The 21145-nt window shown below is 36.2% G+C and overlaps 2 protein-coding genes across 5 annotated transcripts; both read left to right on the top strand.

Annotated features, from left to right (window-relative positions):
* Window positions 1–164: 164 nt before the first annotated feature.
* LOC123322437 (histone-lysine N-methyltransferase, H3 lysine-79 specific) lies at window positions 165–9955 on the top strand. Of its 4 annotated transcripts, XM_044910401.1 has the most exons (8): window positions 167–832; window positions 1995–2174; window positions 2269–3009; window positions 3063–3266; window positions 3321–3531; window positions 3584–5953; window positions 6727–6849; window positions 7009–9955. In XM_044910401.1, exons 1-8 carry the CDS (start codon window positions 746–748, stop codon window positions 7377–7379), a joined length of 4287 nt encoding a protein of 1428 aa, XP_044766336.1. In that variant the 5' UTR covers window positions 167–745; the 3' UTR covers window positions 7380–9955. The 4 variants fall into 4 exon arrangements, with proteins under 4 accessions (XP_044766337.1, XP_044766336.1, XP_044766334.1 ...); XM_044910402.1 differs by lacking the exon at window positions 7009–9955 and having other exon boundaries at window positions 165–832; window positions 6689–6760; XM_044910399.1 differs by having other exon boundaries at window positions 169–832; window positions 6727–9955.
* A 1157-nt stretch (window positions 9956–11112) lies between these two features.
* LOC123321608 (5-aminolevulinate synthase, erythroid-specific, mitochondrial) lies at window positions 11113–16917 on the top strand. The gene is made up of 9 exons (XM_044909298.1): window positions 11113–11274; window positions 11454–11629; window positions 11684–11800; window positions 11858–12077; window positions 15313–15497; window positions 15553–15752; window positions 15829–16006; window positions 16064–16524; window positions 16583–16917. Exons 1-9 carry the CDS (start codon window positions 11264–11266, stop codon window positions 16697–16699), a joined length of 1665 nt encoding a protein of 554 aa, XP_044765233.1. The 5' UTR covers window positions 11113–11263; the 3' UTR covers window positions 16700–16917.
* Window positions 16918–21145: the final 4228 nt, after the last annotated feature.

Raw genomic sequence — 21145 nt, forward strand, 5'->3', positions numbered from 1 at the left:
ATTGAACAAAAAAATTTAATACCTACATAGCTACCATAATAATTTTATTCTGTAGTCAACATATAATCGTATGTATCACAGAGGATTATGTTTGAAAGAAAATAACACTTGTTTTGTATATATATATCTTATAAAATCAATATATACTAGCTCCCATGCATGTAGTTTCTCCTCATCAAAAATTTCTTGGACTAGGATATGAATTGCTTTCATACAGTGACAACTCATTAAATAATATTTAAGTAGTTAATCGTATTCCTATCATATATTTATTTAGCGGCTATTCTCTATCGTTCCGACCGTTCGTCACCTCATATCAAGTACGAAGTTGAATGGACTCAACTTTGGTCTGTGCACCACCTCCAGTCCTCCGTTTAGTGAAGTCTCCCGCCGTAATCGAAAATTTTCTTTTTCCATTTTTGTAGATGTCAAAAGAAGAGTGTACGTGAGGAAAGTAGTTTTGATAATCTTATATGGATGAACCTGTAAAATCACAATAGGGTACAATCGTAGAGGACAAAACTTGATTCGAAATTTTCGAATGCGATGGTGGTAGAACTGTTTGTTATTTGAGCATGCGCAGATTATACGTAAAGGCACGGTATGTTGAGATAGGGAGATGGCGTGTGTAATTTTCTAATTTTTAATTATCAGTTTTTTTCCGCGGAATGTGTCTTCAGTTCTTATAATTATGCAAGTAGGTGTTAGCTTTACGAGAAGTTTTCTTTGTAGTTGATTTTAAGTGATGTGTACCCTTACCCTCACGTTGCATTCTCCCGCGGGTGCTGAACCTGTTTCATACACTTGGCCTTTGACTTCAGGACGAGGAAATGTGAGTAAATTTTACTAAATTATAATTCTAAATGCCAAAATGAACTCGATTCATTGGAGATAAACTATTTTCAAACCAATATCGCAGGTTATCTTTTGGGAAAATTCATCTGACTCATTGGTATCTCTAACAATCCTGTCTTTAAAGTGCATTCCTTGAATAGGATATGCAGTTCTTGGAAATGTTCATCTAATTGTCAATCGTCATACTACATAATTTAATTCTATTTCCAACGAATATTCAATGTCATCTACTAGCAGTAGATTGAGAATAGTTGAAGTCATCCTTATCAACAATAAGATCATCTGATATCGAGTCTGATATAGATATTTTCATGAAAGATGTAGAATTAATCAACTGTGCAGAAAATAAGTGGTTCTGTAGAAGTATAATGATGAAAAAAAGATATTATTATCATATGTCACATAAAGAAGTAACTGTCTTAGTCTAAATTTTGAGGTTAAATTCACTTGTAATCATTTCATTTCGTTAATAAATGAACTCCTTCCGATCTTCTCGTTCAAGAAGAGTCACAGTTTACACGATGATTCAGTAATTGAACAGGTTATTCAACTAGTCGTTTTGCCAAAATTTACATACAGGTGTTGTTTTTGAATTTAATCAAAACAAAGGAATATGGTCATACATTCTTGTTGAAAAAATTTGTTGTGTTCATTGGAATCATGAAAAAGAGGCTACCAAAAGTAAAACAGTATTATTCTTTCTCATTACACTGCAGAAGGATTCATTTCAATGATTAATGATAGTCTCATGCATTCATGCATAGGGTTCATTGATCCTATCAGCTGGTAGTTTGATGTAAATACATCACAATTTCTTTTTAATCGAAGACATTTATTTGGGTACTCCTAAAAGTGCAATTGTTGAAGTTTAAACTGAAACTACATTTTTTTTTTTAACAAAATTTTATGAATGCTTGATAATATATATTGAGAATGTTTCATTCCTTCATATACCAACAAAACACAATTAAATGATGGCTGTTTAATTGATTTCAATGATATAATATGTTAGTTTTAAGGTCAGGACCCATTGAAATCTATAATTATTTGGGTTTCTATGATTTGATAGGATCTAGAATTGCTCATAAAATGTTGTCATGAGTTAAAATAAAATGTATCGAATTCCTTATTCATTGTAGGATAAACATGATGGTGCACTTGAAATTGTTGAAACGATACGTTGGGTATGTGAGGATTTGCCACAACTTAAACTGCCATTGGAAAATAATATACTATGTGACTATGATACAAGAGACTATGAAAGTATGAAAAATTTATGTGATCGCTTCAATAAAGCAATTGATAGCCTGGTTGCCTTGGTAAGTTCATCTTCCACCATCACAAAATGTGGATTTTCACTCGGATTTTCTTTTAGCGAACATATATTATAATTTATTTTTTGAATTTCCATAGGAGAAGGGTACATCACTGCCAGCTCAAAGACTTACGTATCCTTCCCGGGGGCTCTTGCGCCATATTCTCCAGCAAACTTACAATGCTGCCGTCACAGATCCAGAAAAACTTAACCAATATGAACCCTTCTCACCTGAGGTTTATGGTGAAACTTCTTATGATTTAGTTTGCCAAATGATCGATCAAATCGAGATAACTCCAGATGATGTGTTCATTGACTTGGGTTCTGGAGTTGGTCAAGTTGTTCTACAGATGGCAGCTGCTACCCCTTGCAAGATTTGCTTTGGGGTTGAAAGAGCGGAAGTTCCTAGCCGCTATGCTGATTCCATGAATAAGAACTTCAGGGCCTGGATGAGGTGGTACGGAAAGAAGTATGGAGAATATAAACTGATAAGGGGTGATTTCCTGACCGAAGAGCACCGTGAGAAAATAAATCAAGCCAGCATTGTGTTCGTTAATAATTTTGCCTTTGGTCCTACTGTCGATCATCAGCTCAAAGAGAGATTTGCAGACTTGAAAGATGGCGCTCGTATAGTATCTTCGAAGAGTTTCTGCCCTTTGAATTTCCGGATAACAGACAGAAATTTGAGCGATATCGGTACAATAATGCATGTGTCAGAGATGACACCTATGAAGGGTTCTGTATCATGGACAGGAAAGCCAGTTTCTTATTATTTACATGTTATCGATAGAACCAAATTAGAGCGGTATTTCCAACGTCTCAAGAAGCCCCAGTTGAAGGTAGTTAATATTGATGATTGTTCCATGAATTTTTGCTGATTTCTATCTTTCAGAATGGTGAAGATGAAAATTCGAATAGTAGAAGTTCAACTAGAGATCGTTCAAGAAGGGATTTATCCAAACCATTGCCCCCAGAGTCATCGTCCGATTCTGATTTTGACGATCAAGACAGCAGTTATGGACCAACTACACGTAAAGCTTGGTCGGATTACTGTTCCAATAAAGGGAAGAGCAGCCAGTCTGAAGATGATAGCAAGGTAAGTATTACAGATGAGATGAAAATGAACAGTATTAATGTTATGCCCTCTCAGAGCCAAACCAAAAGGCAACCTAAAAAGTTGAGGAGGAAGGCATCAAGAACCAATAATAGCAAAACTTTGCAAGAAAAACAGAATGTTCAACAGAAGGCTGTATCGAAACCCCGCCGCGGAAGGATGAAGAAAGCCAAAACCAAGAAAGCCCTGAAAATCAATGGTTTGGATCTTCTTCATAGCCAAACTCTTCTCAGTACGTCTCCTCAAGGTAAGCAAAACTCCAAATATACCAATACCAAGAATTATCTTCATTGTTTTAGCAATAGGTAAAAAGCCTCCTCCTGCTCCTGGTTGTGTGGATCAACAACTGACCGCCCTGAGCACAGAATTGGTGCATAATGAATTGGATATTCCTCCAGAACCAGAGAATACTCCTTACAGCCTCCAAATTCTGCTGGATATGTTCAGAGATCAATATGCTTCTATGATAAATCAGATGAAACAGCCCAGTTACAAGAAATCTATTGAAGTTAACATAAAACAGGAGAAAGACATCAATCAGAAGTTACAAAATAGGGCTGCACAGTTGGAGAAGCAAATAAAAGTTTTGATCGATGACAGTGTTGCGTTGCTGAAGGCTAGGATGAATGAGTTGGGTATAAACGCCAGTTCTCCAGTGGATCTCCTGGCGAAAGCTAAGGAAATAGTGTGTCGTCACAAAGAACTACAAGCTAAAGCCAGTAAACTGCAGGTGCAGGTTGCGAATTTGGAACAGGAGCAGAGTAACCACGTCGTTCAAAGGCAACAAGAAATTGTGAAGAAATATTCAGGACAAGAGGGAGTCGCCCACGATTTATCTCCGAACGCTGCTCACGAATACATCCTGCGAGAAATATCTGCCACCTTGGCTCATCGGAAGAAGTTGCACAACCAGGTGTCCAAACTGGAGGGTGATATTGTTAACCTGGAGAAATCTGCGGAGGACAGGAAGCAAGCTCAAATAATGGCAGCCAGACAACAGCCGCTACCGTTGAAAGTATCTAGAAAATCACGGGATTACAGGGCGCGTTCTCAAGATTGGCCGGAGGTTCCGGATATTGCCAAGATCGAAGAGCAAAATCCGGAAATATTGGCGCAGAAGATCCTGGAAACTGGTCGCAAGATCGAAGCCAGCAAAATGTCCTCGAATAAAGTGGTTCATATCGCGAACAACGGCCGTTCCTCGTCGTTCAACAACAGGGGCGTACTAAGGAGTAACATGCCGGCCCCAGCTCACACGTCTAAACGACTGAAAACGTCCCACAACTCCGGCACAACGTCGTCTTCGAGCAACAATAAGCCGCATTACAAGAACAATGAACCCCTGAAGATTCAGAACTTCGAGGATCGCTTGAAGAGCATCATCACTTCCGTTCTGAACGAAGACCAGCAAACGAGGACGAAGGCACAGCCGCAACAACCGTCGATGAATCATCAAACGCAACAAAATTATTCATCTCCCTTATTCCCGCCTCAGACGAACTACCCGCCACACACTTACAACGGGTACACGAACGTTTGCGTGCCCAAACAGGAAGATGCTGGTAAATATAACGGCGCGAAAGCTCCCATGCGACCCCCCAGCGACGATCATCGCACTTATTCCCGTCAAGACGGGGGGATGATGGAGGAGGCTCCGAAAAATTCCCCGCAAATTGCGAGATCGGCGAGTGGAGAACAGCCGGATTACACGCAGGTGTCCCCAGCTAAGTTAGCCTTGAGACGTCACCTATCCCAGGAAAAATTGCAAGCTCAACACCAATCTTTCGTTCAGCCGGATGGTATCATGGCCACTAGGACGATCGGGGATTTGATGTCTGGCGAAATCGAGCGAACGTTGGAGATTTCCAATCAGTCTATCATAAACGCGGCCGTCGATATGAGCGACATCCAAGGAACGACCACGTTGACTTCCAGGTCCGTCGTGAATGTCAATTTACCCCCTCGGCCCGAAAGGGTGAACGTGAAGGCGCATAACAACGAGCTGAGTCAGACCAAAGAATCAGAGCCTATGAGACAGGTGTACAGTCCTATTTCGAGGCCTTCATCAACTGAGGGGTTGGAGGGTATAGGTTACGCTTACAACAAAGTCAATACGCATAACATGCAGAATTACAGTGCTTCACAGCCGGCAACGTCCCCCAGACCAGTGCAATATTCGCCAAGGACGACAGTGTTATACCCTCCACCGAACCAATCGAGACCGAACTCAGCCTCTTACCCCGCAGATTATACACCGTCAACTAGGATGGAGATGAAACCGTATCAAGAACCTTACATGAACGACGTGAAGCCGCACCTCAATTTGGACAACGAAAATACGTTCGTAGCCGAAGGTTTGGCAGCCAGCCTGCAGGCCAGAGTGTTGAACGGTTCGCAGATCAAAGAAGAAACCGACATGTATGACCGAAGGTCCTACAACACCCCTTCTGTACCTCTGTATCAGGAAAACGTTAAGAGCGAGGGTACCACGAATGACTGTCAGTATAAACGAGAGTCTCCCCTCATTCAGAACCCAGTGAGAAGTGTCCCCAAAAGGACCGAGTATAATGAACCTCAGGTCATCAAAGAAACCGTGCACGAAGCTCATCCTAATACTTCTGCCCCCACAGAGCCGACGTCGGATAGAACAAGGAAATGCCCTGATGAAGGTGAGCTACAAACCTCTTTTCCCCTTTTCGGCAACTATACCTCATTGAATTAATAATAAATTTAGTATACCCGTAAAAAAACAACGTTTAAAAATCCCCTTCAAAATATTCCTGTAGCACAGTGTACAACATGACACAATGTTTGTTTTGGTTCTTTAAAAAAATCTGTTTGAATCTATAAAAAGCCTTGAAAGATATATTCATTTTGTAGCTTTTTCATGCACTGTTTTTATGCCTCTGTTATTAGTAGTTAGAAAGGGTTGGACTTATATAACAAAGATATTTCTTTATTATTTTGTTTAAAAAATGTTTTGACTGTCTATCCCAGTTTCACATTGATCGATCCCTCAAAATTCTTATCTTTAATTGAATGTAGTACGTTTCATTACAGTCTACTTCCACTTTTTTGTAAGTGAAGGGATGTGTGGTAAGAAATGGCCTAAATTATGGGGTTGTTGACCATCGTGTTAAATGTCGCAATCTGTTGAAACATTGTAACTGTTGCATGTTTATGGCTCTTAATGAAATTGTAAACTTAAATGGTATATTGAAGAAATCATGACAGCACTGTAGAATTAAATGTTGACCGTTCTGAAAGGTTGATGGCTGGGTTTATGCGATGTCGATGTTTATGAAAGACGATTTGTGATAGATACGTCAAAACATGATTAATCTCTCTTATATTCTTTTCCCTTCAGTAGAGCACCACAGTTGAAAGTAGTTTATTGATTGCAGTAACGAATCCAATGTTATCATGTCTAATTCGATTTTAGCGGATGTTGAAATAGAAGAAGAGGCCGAAGAATCGAAATGGCAAGATCGAATAAGCTCCGGTTTCGATCGTCTGGTGGCGTTCGCGTCAACGGAGCTGGACAAGCGAAGGCGATCAACTGAAGGTAACGATAGTTGTAACACATCTCCAGACTCTGGTATTGGACACAGTGGTGATCTCACAACTGTCGTACAGCCAGCGCCAACTAAACAAGTAATAAAAATGAATACTAATCCAAAGCCAACCCTGTTCAAAATGCCAATAAGCAAAGCATATCATTTAGAGAGTCCACCGATCGGTGACAATAATTCGGAAGAAATCGGACCCCCGAGAACCCCTTCACCCTCGTCTCCTCCGAATGTACCCATATCGTACAGTCCTGACCAAAGTTACGTAGCGGAGAACAACGTGACCCGTTTGAATCCGGCTCTGTTGAAATATCAACGTCACACCGAGGACAGGAAGCACAGGCACGATCAGCATTACAAGAAGAAGTTTTACTATAGGGAACAGTGGAGACACGACTGGCAGCGAAATTCTGAACCGGTCAGGGATAAATTCCGTCCAAAAGGTAAAGATTGGGACTGGAATAGAGACCAGAATAACTACCACCTGGAAGATTGGCAAAACGATTCGTACTCATGGCGTCATTAATCAATTTCTCGCCATTCAAAGAAGCACTGGAACGAAATAGACAGGGGATTACTGTAAAAATTCGCTTGTATTTTTCCAATTCTCCCCGCCACCACGCTTAAAGTGTTCATGGTAAGGTACAAAGGTTCAATTTCAAATCCTGTGTGAAACTGTTGAATATTGGGATACTGAAATACCAGTCGAGCTTTTTCACTTGAATTTTTTAAGCTTCACACCAATTATTGGTAATTTTACAGGAAAGCTCCTACACAAGGTTATCGTAGAATTCAGCAATGCAAACCTAAGCTATGGCAAAACATCTCCCTACATTCTCTAAATTATCAGAGTAGTTAGATCCGGATGGGTTACGCATACCGTTTCCTTTTTCCCTCTCTCCAGGTGTAGTGTTTTCCTGTACAATTATCATAGGAGTCTTGGTGCTCTGGTGTCTGTTATGTGATAAAAAATCATTATTGTTACTCATAATTTGTCTTATAGGATCGAAGTTGACATTGTTTTTTCTTTGTTTGTGGTCTCCGGAAGTAACGAAACCTTTTCTGACATAATGTACCACACTGTTGTCATATATTTTATTTATAATTTATTTTACCATGGAATTTATTGAAGTTTTGAGTGCTTTTGCATGATCGTTATTTATTTATTTATGAAGTTATTTCATTTTCAAGAAGACCTCAGTGCTCTAGTTATATTGTTTGTAACCCTGAATACATTTCAGTATCTCCCTCTCTTATTGTAAGATTTCTCATTGTTTTTTTTTCTTTTCGATTTTCCAAGTTTCACACATGACCTTGAAGTTTGTTTTATACAGTTCAGGTTTGGACTAGTGATGTAGCTAAAAGCATGGAATCCAACTGTAATGGGCATATTCCAAATTTCTTCCTTGATATTTTTGTTAAATTTCATCATGTGGCAATATGCTTCAACACTATAGTTGAGGGAAGAGGTTGAGTAAAGCAATACCTAAAATCATGTTAGCCCAGAATTTATCCAAAAATGTCTTGGATTCCGGCCTTAGAAGCTTTTTCTTCTGGAAAGGAAGCTTTTGTAGGTTTGGAGTGAATTTAGAAAATTTACTTTCAAGGGGGAATGTCCCTTGAAGTTATTTATTATTTGAATAGAAAACCGCGTCATTTCCTACTTACTCTTAACAAATTTCTTTCAATATTCTATTCAATTTTTGAGTGAGCTACTCCCTGTAAAATGTGTATATAAAAAACATATGAACCGTGTCTTGAATAGGCTTCTCTGTTTCTAATCAATGACAATGATTTAGAAATAAGTTCAGTTAGGGCTATATTAACTTAACATTTGTAAATTTTGAAGATAGTTTTTTCTAATTCAGAATCATTGTATAGTAATTCGAATTAATGATTTGCCAAATGTTTTCTGTCGATTATGCAATAATTTTTGACAATTCCAATCCAAAGTTAAAACTGATATGTTCGGATACTAAACACTGCCCCCTCATGGAATCTCATTGTATGCTTTTAACTTATTTTAATTTTATAGGAAAATATTTATCTTTACTGCTGTAACAAAAATATTTAGTTTTAACATTTAGTGTAAATATGAACTTCTTTCTTCAGTACAAGTAATTTACAATGCGAAGATGTTAAAATTAGAAAATTTATTGAACTTTTTATAATTTATATAATTGGCATCAGAGTTTATACTTTCAATTCAACCTGTACTCTTTTTGTCAGGTATGGTTTTATCTATTTATCCTTCTTTGGGTCCAACTTTGAATTTCCCTGTCATTAATTATTGCTTGACATTATTCACAATTTCTAATATTCAAAACAGAGTGATATAATGAAATTTTTATACAAGAGAGAAATGTACATAAAGGCTGTCTAGATCATTCTTTTAGTGATTATTATTTCTAATTTTCGAATCCTCTGTATTGAAGATAGAAAATGTGCACAGTTTCTGGAGGTATTCAAACATTTGCATCTAATAAAGATGTTGAATCAGTGATTTTTTATAGCCCTTTTAATCCATTTCACACAATTTTTTTCTATTATTATTTTCCTTGTGCTGAAATTTTTTTATTTGTTCCTTTTTATTATAACAACTCATGTGCAAAAAGTTGCAACACTGTTTTCAGTTGAACTTATAATTCAGACTTTGATGTGGGTGGAAGTAAGTTCCCATCATTTAGAAAATGATATTGTAAGACATGAACTTTAGTGAAATTTGGTAGGTAACTGATGGGCCACTTTTTTAAGTGAAATTCTATGCTTAAAATTGGGGTTGAAAAATTGAGTGATAATATTGTACAATATTTTATTTTAGTATCTTCCAACGTTTAATTATTATTATTATTATCTTTGATAGTACAATCGGGGTAAACCAAAGTATTCATAATATTTTCGACTGCTAAATTTCAGAAAATTTGAGGCTGGAATCACTTACATTGTGTAGTACATCCACTGTTTAGGTATATTTATAATTAAGTATAGACTTGTTAGATTGTGAATACTAATTTTTGATGTGGATGAAATTGAGAATGATCTAATCGAAATCTAATATAAGTATACAGATACTGCCAATACTTGATTAAAAACTTACATGTATATTTTTGTTTTATTATTTAACATGATCAAAAGTTTAAAACCCTATAAACCAAATCTCAATCACTACTTCATTAGAAGTTATAGATAAGCGAAGCAAGCGGGTTTCAATTCTAGTGAATTTCAAAGATATGCCCATTTTAGCTTATAGAAAAAATTCTATTAGTTGAATATGCTCCAAGGGTTTTGAGAAGAGATGAGAAACAACAGCTATAAATTAAATTTCTTAAACTAATATGCACAAAAAAGTAGAACAAGGAAAAGAAAAAAAATTATAAGAAGCTTTCAGTTACTAAATTTTCTGCATGAGACTTGCTGATACTAAAGTGCTTCACCACAAGCATAGTATCTTTTTGATCTTTGATTTCACTTTGTGGTTTCCCCAGGAAAACCCAGCAATTATTTTTTCATGTTTTGATAGGAATTTAAGTATTTCATTATGTACCCTTAGCCGTCTTTTGGGGAATGTAAGTAGAGTCAAAGATTTATCTTCAGTATGTTCGTTTCATGATCAAGAAACGATTTACAGGCAGGTTCGCACCTAGAGAAACTCCAGATGCTTACTATTTCAAAAAATTCTCATGAATGGAACAGATATTTAATTGATCACCTCCGTATGATAAAGATCGATGCAGCAACTTGAGCTAATAGTGAAAGCTGATACAGTCTTATATATGGATCCGCATACAAATACACAAGATTGAATGACTGATTAATTAGTCCAATTTGTTCATGGCCTAATACATTAGAAAGTTTCCATTTTAAAGCAGCGTTGTCGAAACTCCCTTCAGTTCTTGAGTGAAATTAAATTAAATTGCTTGTCAAATTTGCGCGTTTTTTTTAAATTAAAGCATAAGCACGGACCTATTAGAGTTTTATTTGGTTTGTTCAAGAGCTCTTCTGCATACATTTAAGCATTCGAACGAATATCGGTCATATCGAATCGATGATGATATAAACTCAAGATTTCAAATGTGATGTAATTTTTTCTGGAAAGTGATTCCTGATGAACATTGCGACATCAAGATCTCAATTTTTCGCGCGAATTTAGCCTTAATGCAAACATACAGGCAACACTCAATTCAATTGAGTGTGTGGGGGGAAATTTGACTTTGAAAGTTTGAAACCTTATCCTTGTCAATGAATTGCATGAATTTAATTCAAATTTGCGTGTTTCTACTCAACTCAGTCCACCTTTCCCGTTTGAATTGATATCCTATCAGTTGAATACCAACTCTTGTTTGAGCAGTTTGCAAGACACCTGTTACCCTGTTGTGATTTCATTCAGTTTGTTGAGAGTGCTGTGCGTACATGTTTAGTAGGTGAGCGTCCCGTAGGTTATTTGGCATTTAACTTGGACCTTTTATCTACTGAGAAATGATTGACGAGATTTTGAGGTTGAGACTTTGAAAAATTAAGGGACTCGTTAAACTAAACTTATTTTTATGGATATCTGAGATAAACCTTTCGTTTTGTTCACATAAATTTCTCCCAATTTTAGAAATCTCTTCGTAAAATATCAGTTCAAAATGCCTTGCCCATTTTTGACTCGACTTGGACAAAATTACGTAAAAAGTTATGCTCCTCTTTTGGTGAAAACCTACGGCAACCAATGCCCTGTTATATCCAGAGCCCTCACAAATGATGCTAGACCAGAATCTCTATTGAAATCAGAAGGTAAGTCAGTTAAAATCCTGCAAAGTAAGGAAAATACAAAGCTTATACTTTTAGTGTCAGAGTCTGATGTTGTACCTTGTCCATTCTTGAATAAAGTGAAAAATGTTGTGAAACCAACAACTGACAATGATACCATTGAGATTAGATCCAATGATCCAGACAAAAGTGAAAGTGAGATTATCATATGAAATTTGTTGATGTGACATACTTATTCTGATGTAATTCAAGGTAAACCTGTTTTCCCTTATGAAACGTTCTTCCATGACCAAATCATCAAAAAGAAAAAAGAACATTCATACAGGATTTTCAAAAAAGTCAATAGACTTGCGGGTCCTGGTCAATTTCCAAAAGCTCTGGAATATACATGGGGTGAGAAGCCAATAACTGTTTGGTGCTCCAATGACTACTTGGGAATGTCTTGCCATCCTGAAGTGAAAAATGCTGTCAGGTATTGTACAGATGTTCATTGAACTCAATACCCAATCGTACTACCTTATGGCATGTAGAAAGTTTGCTTACAGAAACTAGTTACCCAGTTGATGTCATCATTACGCTTCAGCACTTCCCCAATCTGTTAATAAATCTAATATATGCTGCTTTTCATCTTATTTTAAATGTATGACTTCACTCTTCATATATTTTCTATTGCATAACAATTCATTTAGTTTATTAATTAACTAGCTTTCTGCTTGGGAACTATTGAAATATTGCAATGAGAATATCAGAATAATACTACTGATCATTTGTCTGATTAGGTCCTTTATCTACTATAATTTTTCAAAAATTACGAAATTTTCAGATACATATGTTTTATTTTCTGATTTTAACAAAGAATATTGAATTTCATATTGAATTTGGAAACAACTGCACTTTTCTTAATTAATTTAAAAAAAAACTGAAATCCAATATTAAAAAATTACAAATATTTTCAGGAGTATCAGTAGACAAAAAAGATTGATTATTTTATTATAAAAATCATGAATTGTCAGGGCTATCTAATCAACCTTCAGATTATAAGAGCCGTTGATTTTCGAACCTCAGCCAACATAAAATTTTTACCATGATTAGATACTCTATTCAGTAATCAGTTGTGACCATGGTTATCAATTTTCTTGCCAAACATTATTTCTAGTTCCTGTTCTGCTTGTATGACTTCATCGATCCACAGGTTTATCAAATATTGTTTTGCACATTTTATCTGGTGATTCTTCTTATTCTGTTGCCAATGATTAATGAGGATTTGGTGTTAATTTGATAAGCCAAAAAATAGCATTATCATTTATATTTCGCGATTTGTTTCAATGAACTATTGGGATTTGGAAGCACATTTTCGCAAAAAAAAATTATTGGAATCCGCAAAGCTGACGGTTCACGGTACATTCCGCAAAAAACTTCGGAAGTCCTGTTATCATTGAGTAACTTTTATCTAGAAAGCCGCAGCGCTAAGGAAATGAAGATAATGAAAAAAGTTGGTTTGTTGTTTCATGGATGAAATGAACTAGACATACTAAATCAACAAATCAGACCGCAAATAATATTGCACAGAAATCAGGTTTCAGAATTTTCTTTTTTTGGTTCCAATGTCCAGACTTTTTCGTAGGAATTGCTAACAACAAATCGATTAAATTTGCTAAAAGAATCGAGTATCGTTCAACAAAGATCCTCCTAGCTATTTATTCCAATTGTATTATTCTAAAGGTCAAAAATTGATTAATGTGCATTTTCTCAGCAAAACTAGTTCCATTAATTACCGTTACTCTTATTATGTTGCTGTTTCGAAAGTATCTCTGGTCATAAAACATTTCATATCATCTATAATGGGAGGATAACAATTTTATCTATTTTGTCAGTTTTCCTATTTCATATTTCAAATACAACGAACAACTTGTCATGAATACATTAAAGTTATCAACCTATTTGCACATAATATGTGTTTCCAAATACAGAGTGGGCCATTGAAAACGAAACAGCGGCTATGTAGGCCGGCAGCAACGAATTATATAAAAACGCTCAGACACGTCGATAATTGATTTCAGGGGGACAACTTATAAGATTAAATTCAAAACCGTATCGCTTCAACCCTCAGTGTTACGACCCCAACCCTTATGTTTTGAATAGGGGAGATGGGGTAAGTGATACCTCATTTGAAAGGCTATCTAAAAATAGACTTGTTCGAGCGTTTTTTTTTAAATTCAGTTCTGTAGACCTACAGAGCCACTGTTTCGTTTTCGATGGCCCACTCTGTATGTAAACGTTGCAGACTCTTCCGATGATTGCGGTAGCTTCGAACCATGTTGTTTCGTTTCATTTCAGAATTCGCTTTTCATGTTACCTCGTCGTAAAGTTTCAGCTTAATTAAATTGCCTCATACCATTACAATACATTACACCTGAAACTGGCATGATTGTAATGAAAGGGATTCTTATTTTCGAAATTGGAAAACTTCGTATTCGTATGAAAATTAAATAAGACCTCTTTGGTCCTCTGACCTTGGCTGAACTTAGTGGCATGTTGCGTGGAGAATCTGTAATTAAGGCTTAATGTAGTGGAAAAAAAAACCTTTGTTTTTCCAGACATAATACCTACGTATTGATTGTTAATGCAAACGTCAACTGAGTCGTGTTAATCGTATGCCAATGACATTTTTCGGTAGAAGGTATAACTGATAATTTCTCATGTTGTTTTATTCATTGAGCGTTGTTTGGAAACTGAACTGAATGAATATTAATCCGGTTATGTTGAACAGGATAATGGATTGTTTATTGAATTGGAAGCCACTTCTTTCTTAGAATTAATTCATATTTAGTCGTTCCTTTATAAAGGGTGTCCGGAAATTCGCCATTTTTTCAATAAACTTATAAGGGTACTGAAAATTCAAAGTATCTTCCAACAGAATTTTCGAAAATTGTAGTTTAGCTTTGAATTAAATTATTGGTGATGATCTGTTGATGAACATAACATTTGGCTTCAGTTGAGAATGAACAGAGCTCAAAGATCAAATATGATTTATCATGATGTCTCAGTCAAATTTCAATTACTTAAGTATTATCACTTAACGAATCTACCGAATCCAAGTATATATTTCACTTTGGGACATGGTTCCTAGACATACGCTTAGAAAAACTAGTGGAAAAACCAAAGATATTTCACATATCTTTGGGAAAAACAGACTCTAAATTTAAAGGTTTCCATGTCTTCAGGAAAATAATCAATTCTTTCGATGAGAATTTTGCTTGGGGTGGTCCTGAAGGTTTTTATTCGGGAATGTGACTTTCAAGGGCCGTTAAATCTGAGTGTGGCCCTGCATATATTTTCATAGTTCGAAGAAAAATGAAACGCTTATCTGAAGAAATTATCGTCAATTATTTCATTTCGTTATCGTCAATTATCAAATGATGATGATGTTGAACATTTTGTATCTGTTATCGACTCAAAAATGAATTTTTATCTAGTGTTTTCTTCAGAGGTGGCTGGGAATTTCATTTGTTGGGATCTCCATTAGTAACAGAGAAAAAACTTTTTCATATTCAAAAATTTGGTGAAAATCTCTCAAAATTCATTCTCAACTTTTATGAGCCAGTATATTTCATCATTATAGTCGCTATTTGTAGAAGCTTGGATGGGACGAAAGTTTTTCTCTAAAATAGCTTTCAAACTAGAAGCCATAGTAATGATTTTTACAGGAATGCTTTGGACACTTTCGGATCAGGTGCCGGAGGCACTCGCAACATATCAGGAAATTCAACTCTGCACGAAAATTTGGAGAAGAAGCTGGCCAAATTACACCAAAAAGATGCTGCCTTATTATTTACCTCCTGCTTCGTCGCTAACGATTCCACATTGTTCACTCTGGCCAGATCGTTACCTGGTGAGTTCTAGGCTCGCCAGTTTCCAATTGGGAACGTTACCAATTTCTATTTCAGGGTGTCACATCTTCTCGGATGCCGGTAACCACGCTTCCATGATCCAGGGCATAAGGAACAGCCAAGTACCGAAGCATATATTCAAGCACAACAATCCAGCACACTTAGAAGAACTTTTGAGCAAGGTGGATAAGTCCATTCCTAAAATCGTTGCATTTGAAACGGTCCATTCCATGACTGGAGCTGTATGTCCCCTCGAAGTGAGTTTTGAATGGCAGTACAAGTTTCCTTGTATATTCTAAAATTTCAGTTACTGAAAATTCTTAAAATTTTCAGGAACTTTGCGACATCGCTCATAAGTATGGCGCCCTGACCTTTGTGGATGAGGTGCATGCCGTTGGTTTGTACGGTGAACATGGAGCTGGTATCGGAGAAAGAGATCACCAATTGCACAAAATGGATATCATATCTGGCACATTAGGAAAGGCCTTCGGAAACATCGGTGGATACATAGGTACACACGTCTTTTGCGATGATTCCAATTCTTCAGTTTGAAACGATTTTCTTTCAGCATCCTCGTCATCCTTGATCGATATGGTTAGATCCTACGCGGCAGGATTCATTTTTACAACCTCTCTACCACCAACCGTTCTAGCTGGTGCGGCAAAAGCTGTGGATATTCTGGCTTCGGAGGAGGGTAGGGAATTGAGGAAACGTCATCAGGGTAATGTTAAGTACCTGAGGAATACATTGTTACGTGAAGGATTCCCAGTGGAGCACACCCCAAGCCATATTATACCTATAAGAATTGGCGACCCCAGTAGATGCAGCCTCATCAGCGATACACTGATGAAGGAGAAATCTCATTATATCCAGGCTATAAACTACCCAACGGTCGCTAGGGGTGAGGAAAAGTTGAGATTGGCACCTACTCCCTTCCACAACAAAGAACTGATGGACACCCTAGTCGCTGATCTGAAAGACGTTTGGAAAAATCTGGAGATTCCTTTGATCGGACGAAAATGTGACGCTGTTAGTTCATCCAAGTGCTCACCTGTTGAAATTTGACTAAAAATGTTTTCTTTTTCAGGAGTGCAAGTTCTGCCACCAGCCAATTTTGTTCGATTACTTCGAGGCCAGGACAAGAACTAAGAATTACAACACTTGCAATATTCCGAACTGCCCTCAGTTGGTGTCGACTGCCTGATGGTCTGGTTGGTGTTCGCAAAGTTTCAGAATGGTGGAATGCGCAATAAACGACTAAGCAGCAATAGTAAAATCGGTTCTGGTATTTCGTCAATGTATTCGTCGATTTATCTAAATTATTTGGCTTTCAGGAATTAGAGAAGTTTGAGAATGCACTCTGTTTGAGCAAATATGAGAAAATAAAAATATATATACAAAAATAAATTATTTGAATGGGAACTTCTTTGTTTTTTCTCCACCTTCCTTATCCATGATTGACTGCTATAAAAGTCTTGATATGAAACCAATAATGGTTTGCACGACGACAATTTCCTAGTAAATAACTGTTCTGAGTTAAAAAAAACTAGGAGAACTTCCGAAAAGAGTTTTCCATTGCCCTCAGCTCACTCAACCTACAGTAATCATTATTTACCTTCGAAATTGAGTAAATGAAAATCTAGTTACGTTAGAAGACTTGAAAACTTGACTTGCTAAGAAAAAAACTGTATACTTTCTTTGAAAATAGTAAATTGAACCTCTCAAGTCGGTTTTAACACCTGGCATAGATTAATTGTTAGGTGAGTGAAAAATTGAAGGCAGTGTCAGCAGGAGATTGTTGGACCAATGGAGCATCTGATTTAATGCATTCCTCATGTTGAAAAACTTTCAGAATCCCTAAAAAACTATTCCCCGTACACAAGAAAAAGGTGAAAGCGATTTATGTGTCCAAACATTTTCTATTACGTATCAGCAAAAATCAATTAAAAATAGATTGCAGTGAAATATTTAACTTCGGCGTTTAGGTTTTCAGGATTGAATATTTAAAATAAGGCACTATAAATAAGTTGCTTGAAAACACTTTCGAATCAGTTGTTGTCCAGGCTTTCTATCAAATAATTTTGAATCTGAATCATAAAATTTCATACAAAATTCTTCCCAACAACGAATGAAAAAAACTGTGTTAAGTCTACAAGCTGTTTCATTATCATCTAAAAGATGAAAATGACCTTACCGTGGGTAAGGGTGCCTATCTACCATCTTCATATCCCAAAAAGAGCTGATATATTTAGTGGATGCGCTTCTTGGGATATAAATAAGATGGTAGACAGTATGGAGGGTACCCTCCATAGTAGACAGGCACCACAGACTCCGATGGGCTGGTGGGATATAATCCCTAGATTGGATTCTTATATCGTAGCAATAGTAATAATTATACATATTCATGTAATTATTTCAATATGCCTATTGTGAGAAATAAACAATTTCCTTAAAACAAAGAGCCTAATGCTGTTGAATTGGGGGTTGTCAGAACTAATTTTAAGATCAACAGCAGTTACAAAATGTCTTATTCTTATTCTCTTAAGACGAAACACTTTTTTTTTGAGAATATTCTCTAACTAAAAGTGATGGTATAGGGCGAAATAATCCTGAAATGCTGAAAACCTTTTTCATCTTGAGGAGAATACCTAAATTTCCTACAAATTTATTGAATTACAACTTCTCTGAAAACTTTATTTTTCGATAGTTTGAATCTCGATGAAATGGACTTCATTGGATGGGATATATCTTATGAATTAAAGAATTTTTTCCATCAAGAATAAGGAGTCGAAGCAAACAAAGGAATCTTCCGTTATTCGTTCAAATAATGAATTCCGGAATATGGAAGAAATTGCTGAGGAATGAAAAGGAATTTTTTATTCCCTTAAATTGTTGTATTCCTTTTGAATTGAGTAGTAGAGTCATTAACCGACTTCGCTTTCAGACAGAGAAAAAATCTTGGAATTCTACATCGAAAGGGTTTATTAACCCAGTTATTTGGTCCTCGGAAAAAGTGTTTTGATATACTTATAACCGGAAAATCATTTCCATTATACCGAAGAATAATTATATCTCTATTAAACCATGATTATTGCCTTACATCTTCTAGTTTACATTTAATAAGTACATACATTGGGTTCAAGGATATTTCAATCGAGAATGGAATAATTAAAAATACCTAGTAAGAGATGAATAATTTCAATGAAACAAGACTGACTTAACAAAAAAAATATGTAATTTTTGAATTAAAAGTTGAAACAACAACATTTAATTATTCTTATTGAGTCTAAGGTTTCTTATATGTATTATATATACATGCGGATTGTGTTGTGTGAAATCTGCATCTTGCAAAAAATGTCGTCAGCGAATTAAAATCTTTCCGTGCTACTGTTGATCATATATAGTTTGTAGTCATCCGGAAAAACATTAAACAAACCGTGTGCGTCCCATGCTCTCTGTAATTTCCTCAATGATTAAATTTAATCATCAAATTGATGACCCAAAAATATTGCTTAGAAATCTTGGAATATAGGACTTGAATGAAAAAAAAGTCAGAAATTGCCTCCAAATCATTTGACGTTGAAACAAGGGCATCAGTACTAGGGCTCTGTACTAGGGAAGGGGCCATGCCCCTTTCCCCCTTTGAGAAGGATTGCTCTCTTAAAATATGTATCACACTTCGATCTGCAATGATTTTTCTGGGAGATACGCGTGTCGGTAGTTTACCTTCGAAAAGTACCCGAAAAGATGGGGTCATTTGAAAAAAATCTTCAAAACCAAACGATATATAGCATCGAGCTTGGTGAAATTTCGAGATTTATTACTAGAAGAGTTGCTCTTTCGGAATATTTGTTACATTTAGATGAAATTTCTTGGAGATACGACTTTGGAAAAATTCCCAAAATGACTTAGGTATATGTTGCTGAGTTTTCAATATTTTTTCAGAAGAAGTACGTGGATTATTAGATACCTGTTATTTAAATTTCAATCGTATATGTCCTGAAATTTGCTTGAGAGCTCAGTATAACATCGTTGTCCTTACTGTTCAAACACGATTCAATTTAGAATAATGATTAGTCATTGTTATACCTCTGTGGGGTTAAGATTAGGTCAACACTCTGTAATAAATCATAGGCTAGAAATCATCACTATATGGTTCAATGAAAGCGTGTCAGATCTTCTTATTTATTGGTTACTGAATGAAAATTTCATAGAAGGGAATCATTAATTAATAATTTTTACTTTACCAAGATCCCCTGGAACTTTCTGGGGTTTCTCTGTGAATATGTGAAGCATTTCAACAAAAATTCTTATAATTATTTCATGTGAGAGAGATGGCCCAAAAAAGTTTCAGGAAAAATGCGAAGACCCAGAGGAAAAACCCTTCAATCAATATTTCCCATTTTCCTCTGGAATTCTCGACAAAAATCATCAGTTGTGGATTTTTTTAATGAAGTAAAAGTGTCTTTGAGTGTTGTTGAGTACCGATACGTCCAATTCTTAAAAAATTCGTTTCACTGTAAAATGAACAAACAAAATATTCGCTATAGATGGAGCCCAAATTTTAAATGAGCCTAGAATTTAGTAAGCACGTACTAGATCAGTGGTTTACACGAAAACTGTTTCGGCAAAATTAAATTTTGTTTTGCAGCATATCTCCATTCCCCTACTTTCCCCTACGTGAAAAAAAAAAAACTTTCGAATTCTATCACGAATGGTCTTGTTCACCGACTGTGAAAACTCATCGTTGGACTCTATGGAACGAATAGTGGTAAATCGTTTTCGATGTGCAAAAATCGGAATGAACGGTTCAGTTTGGTCATCCAGGCGAAAAATTACCATCTAAAATCGATTTTCTTAATGAGCGGTGTTCATAGTCTCTTGGGCGACTAGATCGAAAAATCGAGATAACTTTTCCGGATCTTCAGTCCGTTTCAAACCAAGCCTCAACACCAACCATCTTATCGGCGATCAAGTTAGCAACCTATTAATTCAAGCTTGGGACCCCGGAGCATAGTTTTGTTTTCTTTGCAGCTCATCAACAAGGTATTCGCATCAATTGGCCAATAAACTCATAAAGTGAAAATAATAACACGGCTGTCTTGTCGAATGGGCTCCTAGACAATTTGCCCTCGCAGATTTTTCGAAAAGCGATCCTATTCTCATTATTTACAATAGAGGGCATCCATTGGGTCATATCTAAAAAAAAAATGACCATTTCACCCAACAACAGAAGCAATATCAATATTCTGACGTAGGTGGAATTTTGAAATACGAGGATATATGATATATTAAAAAATATGGCTGTGCAAAACATTGCTCCAATACTCCTGGGATGAAAAAGTACTGGTAGTTAGTTGATCAAGCACATAATATATGTTAATTATCCGAATATATTGTATGGCCAACAAATTAGACCCTTCTCGTTACAGGAGTTTTGAAAGGATGATACATACGAGGATATATTAAAAAATTCTTAGCCTACTAAAGAACCAAACAAAATTTCAATGACAAAATATTTTATTACTCAATATATTCTCCTCTTAATTGGATACGTTTATTACAGCGAATCTGCAACGTCTCTAGACTTTTCAAAGGAAATGTTTCTTCTTGATCTGCAAACCAGACCTCCACAGCTTTTATTACCTCC

Source organism: Coccinella septempunctata, chromosome X, assembly GCF_907165205.1.
Source record: "Coccinella septempunctata chromosome X, icCocSept1.1, whole genome shotgun sequence".
NCBI lineage: Eukaryota > Metazoa > Arthropoda > Insecta > Coleoptera > Coccinellidae > Coccinella > Coccinella septempunctata.